The sequence below is a fragment of the Melanostigma gelatinosum genome (assembly GCF_949748355.1).
Source record: "Melanostigma gelatinosum genome assembly, chromosome: 16".
NCBI classification, from domain to species: domain Eukaryota; kingdom Metazoa; phylum Chordata; class Actinopteri; order Perciformes; family Zoarcidae; genus Melanostigma; species Melanostigma gelatinosum.
Genome location: NC_136649.1, coordinates 17,089,769 through 17,094,584, shown reverse-complemented (window position 1 = coordinate 17,094,584; position 4,816 = coordinate 17,089,769). Strand labels below are relative to the sequence as shown.

General features: G+C 42.0%; 1 protein-coding gene across 2 annotated transcripts; it reads left to right on the top strand.

Moving 5' to 3' along the window:
- Positions 1–695: 695 nt before the first annotated feature.
- On the top strand, positions 696–2,814 carry otx2b (orthodenticle homeobox 2b; the record flags this gene model as incomplete). Of its 2 annotated transcripts, none has more annotated exons than XM_079287363.1 (3): positions 696–792; positions 1,395–1,546; positions 2,188–2,814. In XM_079287363.1, the coding sequence occupies 3 exons, from the start codon at positions 696–698 to the stop codon at positions 2,812–2,814; spliced, it is 876 nt and encodes a 291-aa protein (XP_079143489.1). The 2 variants fall into 2 exon arrangements, with proteins under 2 accessions (XP_079143489.1, XP_079143488.1); XM_079287362.1 differs by having other exon boundaries at positions 696–807.
- Between the last annotated feature and the right edge of the window lie 2,002 nt (positions 2,815–4,816).

The window sequence follows — 4,816 nt, the reverse complement described above, 5'->3', positions numbered from 1 at the left end:
CCTTGAAAATCAATTCAATCTTGTTAAAAAGATGACAGATTATTCAGGATTTCTTAAATGACAGAGAATATAATTGAAAAGGTTTTACATTGATCAGTGGTATTCATGTTGACTAGGCGTGTTTCATAGAAAAGGTTCAATTCAGTTTCTTCTTCCACATGCCACTGATTTTCTGTTAACATTTCTAAACATCACTTTAAATAAAATAAGGTCGAACTATAAAATAGAGCCAAAGAAATCGAAACAAGGCGAAAATGAAGTTGTTGTTGTTTTTGTTGTGTTTTATTAAATAGCCTGGACAGTTAAAAGTTCCTGTTTTTAATTGAATTGTACTTCATATACAGGAGCCATTGTCTTTGAACTTCCAAGTGATGTGTTGCGATCACAGTGCCGGTGTATTGCTTTTTGTTTGTGGGAGGGGTGGGGGGTTGTAGAGACGGGGACAGCTGGACAAGTGCTTGGTGTTTTTTGAGGGGCGCCGTACGTTTTGGAGAGAGGTTCTTTTTTCACGACAACAGACATAATATCTCTTCACGAGGCGCATCTTCATCGGTGTCTTCTCCTCTTGTCGTTTTTGGAACAGGTGCCCGGTGTAAGACGGACCACACGGCCAGCAGAGTACCCCAAGTACATATCGGGAGCTCCATCCATTTTTCAAAATTTTTTCCAACTTCAGCCCTCAGACAAACATTAGCATGATGTCGTATCTAAAGCAACCACCTTACACAGTCAATGGCCTCAGCTTAACTACTTCCGGAATGGACCTTTTGCATCCATCAGTGGGCTATCCAGGTGGGTTTATTAAACGTTTTGAAAAATAAAAAAGGTGTAATGAAATGACTGTAATTGCTTGGGGACATAAACTTGATGGACTGGAAATGTTACAGCGTGTAATCTGGACCGATTTCAAAACTTCCAAATCTAAAGATTTAGTGAATATTGCATTCTGGGGGATACAAAGCAGACGAGTTATAATAATTGCTGAAGAAATCCAACATTATATTACAGTCCTTATTTTACCAAGTGTCTTGCACAAACGCACTCAACAGTGAAGGGAACTCTCACTGTGGTGTGCGTCTCCTCTTGTGTGACTTTATTTTTTTATGTGCCTTTCAAATGAATTACTGACAAATTGCTTTGATTTCTGCTCAAACTGCATACTTATTTTGGCCCACTAGTCTAAAGTACGTCGAGTGATTTAATTTGCCACCGGCGTCTAAGTCTCACAGGACTTGTGCGTAATTACGCAAAACAATAACACATAAATATACCGTGATTCTGTTAGACATCTGCCTTTGATGACTTTTGATCTTCGTTACTTGCTTTACCTTCTTTTTCAGATGGACATATACGTTACATGTTTCATTTGATTTACATTTTTCTTTTCATTGCAGCAACGCCACGGAAGCAGAGGCGAGAGAGGACTACTTTTACGCGCGCGCAGCTCGACATTTTGGAGTCGTTATTCGGCAAAACTCGGTACCCGGACATATTCATGCGCGAAGAGGTGGCGTTGAAAATCAATCTACCTGAGTCCCGAGTACAGGTGAGTTAACCAGAACATCAGCCATATTTTGAAAATGATCAACATCGAGAAATACTTTAGATGTGAAAAAACAAACTTGGCTGTTATTTGTGAGACAACAAAGCGAAAGCGCATTTTGTAAGACATTTTTCAATGTTAAGACAAATATTAGATTTTATAATGTGAAAAATAGTATAAACTACTCCTACATCTCTTTAACGGGGGAGGGGTAAATTAAACAAAAGAACCTCGAATGAAACTGAAAATATATCTGATGTCTGCACTGCAAGAAACACTTGTCGTAAACCCGTGACTGACAGTAAATCTAAAGCTTAGAATTTCGTTTTCCTTAAATTTCCTTAAAAACGTTTGCCAGTAGGGTGAGATAATTCAATTTAAATTCCTGTTTCGAGAATTTGAGCAATGAAATGAGACCGATCGGTCCACTGATACCAACAACTTAGTTTGATTATTATTAAAGAGAAGCTCGATCTCTAGACATCTCGATTTGGACTGAAATAAATGAATCACTATTCATTTATGGATAAATAAAAACTCCATATTATTTGCACGTGAAACTACACTGTATGTGTATTAGAGAAACGTAGAATTTGTGTTTTATCAATCAAACACTTACATGTCCCAATATGTGACTATTTCAGGTCTGGTTTAAGAACCGGCGGGCAAAGTGTCGCCAGCAGCAGCAGCAGCAACAGAACGGGGGCCAGAACAAGGTGCGACCTGCCAAAAAGAAAAGTTCCCCAACCAGAGAAGTGAGCTCAGAGAGCGGGGCCAGCGGACAGTTCACGCCCCCCACAAGCACCACCACCGCCCCCGTCATCTCCACCACCACCACCGCCCCAGTGTCCATCTGGAGCCCGGCGTCCATCTCTCCGCTCTCAGACCCCCTGTCTACCTCCTCCTCCTGCATGCAGAGGTCTTATCCCATGACCTACACCCAGGCCTCGGGTTACAGCCAGAGCTACGCCGGCTCGACGTCTTACTTCGGCGGCATGGACTGCGGCTCTTACCTCACTCCCATGCACCACCAGTTGTCAGGCCCCGGCTCAACTCTCAGTCCGATGAGCACAAACGCGGTCACAAGCCATCTGAACCAGTCCCCGGCGTCCATCTCCACCCAAGGCTACGGGACGTCCGGCCTGGGCTTCAACTCCACAGCAGACTGCTTGGATTATAAGGACCAAGCGGCGTCGTGGAAGCTGAACTTCAATGCCGATTGCTTGGATTATAAGGATCAAACTTCCTCGTGGAAATTCCAGGTCCTGTGAACAGAGCAATCAGCTGTCAAAAAAAAAGTGCACAAACAGTGACGATGACATCAGACACGGCGCTGCCACCACTCAATAAAACACATCGGACTGGTTAAAATGTCAGCCGGGCTCGGCCAGGCAGGGCTCTCAGGGGCCTCGGGTTGTTGGCATGATGGTCTTTGATCCTCCTAGAGGAGAGGTTTAATTTATTTTAGCACTGGCTAAGAGATTTTCTCCGTTCGTTCACAGGTTGTAGCCCCTCATCCATGTCTGTCAGTGTGTGCCTCTATGCGTAAAAACACCTGTTGAGGGCAACACAGGATGGACTGAAAGAAAAGTACACCACAGCCACGGAACTAATGTTTATCCAAGAACATAACTCACGTTCATTCTCCTCGTGAAGGGCTCGGGCTGGACAGACCTCCTTAAAGCTTCTTACACAACTTTGCCGACCTGCTGGCAGAGACATGAGTATGGTGTGTGGACATGGATGCACTACTTTATTTAAGAAAAAAAAGTGTTTATAAGGAATCAATATGTAGTTTCTAAGAGACAATCAGTGTGTGTCTTATATAAATGGTACATATGTGTTTTTTTTGGGTTTTTTAATCTGTGCTAGCCTTCGAAACTGTGATCTGTTGTATTGTATGCAATTTGTGAGCCCCCCTCGCATCAGACTCTGCTGTGATTTTAATAGATTTCTAACTTTTTTTGAACAACGAAATATGCTAATGGTTAAATGACCGGCATCACAAAGAGAGACGAGACTTTCCAAGCAAATGGTAGATATAATCAAGAGTTAGCCACACTGGAAATGACTCTCGGCTGCTGAGAGCTCCACACTTGCTCCCCTCCATTGATCTCAACACACGGTGATGGTGGATCCTTAACTGGCTCCAAAGATGGTGTGACCTCACCGCTGAAAAGACATGAATAAAGGTCCTGTGAGCTTACTCTTTCATCAACAAACGATCTGTGTGTGTGGGTGTATGTGTGTGTGCGCGCGAGCGCGTGTGTGTGGGTGTGGTGGGGAGAGAAAATGGAGAATGAACAAAGTGACAGGCAGTGTGTGCAAAAGAAAGCGTGTATTTTCAATATGCTTTATTTGAGGTGAATAGTATGTGTTCATATATACAGAACTACATTTAAAAATCAATAGTAGGAAAAAAAACATGAAGGCACATTTGACCTTTTATCAAAGGAAATAATGGTGATAAAAGCCAACAGAACCTCAACTTATGATGACGACACTTTTCATTGCGAAAAAAGATTTGAGGGTAAACTAAAAGGGAAAAACTCACTGATTTAAGAAGAACATGAAGGCGTATTTTCGAAAGGTGGAGGACGGCAGTTTTGCATGCGTTAATTAGACCAATAATTACCGTCTCTTGCTTCTCAATGGCGACCACACTCATGAATCATTAGTTACTCAAATATATGTGATATCATCAAATTAACACAATGCGGATAATTACATGTATCGATTGTATTGCATAGTAATATAATAATATGGGACGATACAAATATGTTCAAGTTCTGTTTACATCAAATAGTCGAATTAGTCAAACGCTTAAAAACATATGGGGTCGTAGTTTATCCTGTGCTAAGATGGCAGAATAAAAAATTCAAAATAAATCCCCTTTCTTACAGTTTCCGGTAGTTCAATTCAGATCGTCTCAACAAAGAGAGTGTGCGGCTTGAGAAAGCAGAGTTTAATCCCGGCCTCCAAGAGATGTTAATCCCAATATTTTACCGGCGGGGGGTTCTCTGAGGCGCAGGGGCAGCAATGCCTCAATCAAAGCCCACCACATGGGTTTACATGCCTGATTCTCAAATGTGCGCTCTAATATGAAGCCTGATATTTCATCAAACAAACACACGTTGATATTTCATTAGCCATCAAGAATCTGCACCAATTCGCTTCACCCACTTACTGCGTAAAACCCTGTAATGCAAAGCTGTAAATCCTCAGGGTTAACAAAGTACAAAAACTGAACTGAAAATCACTGCACTTATTGTT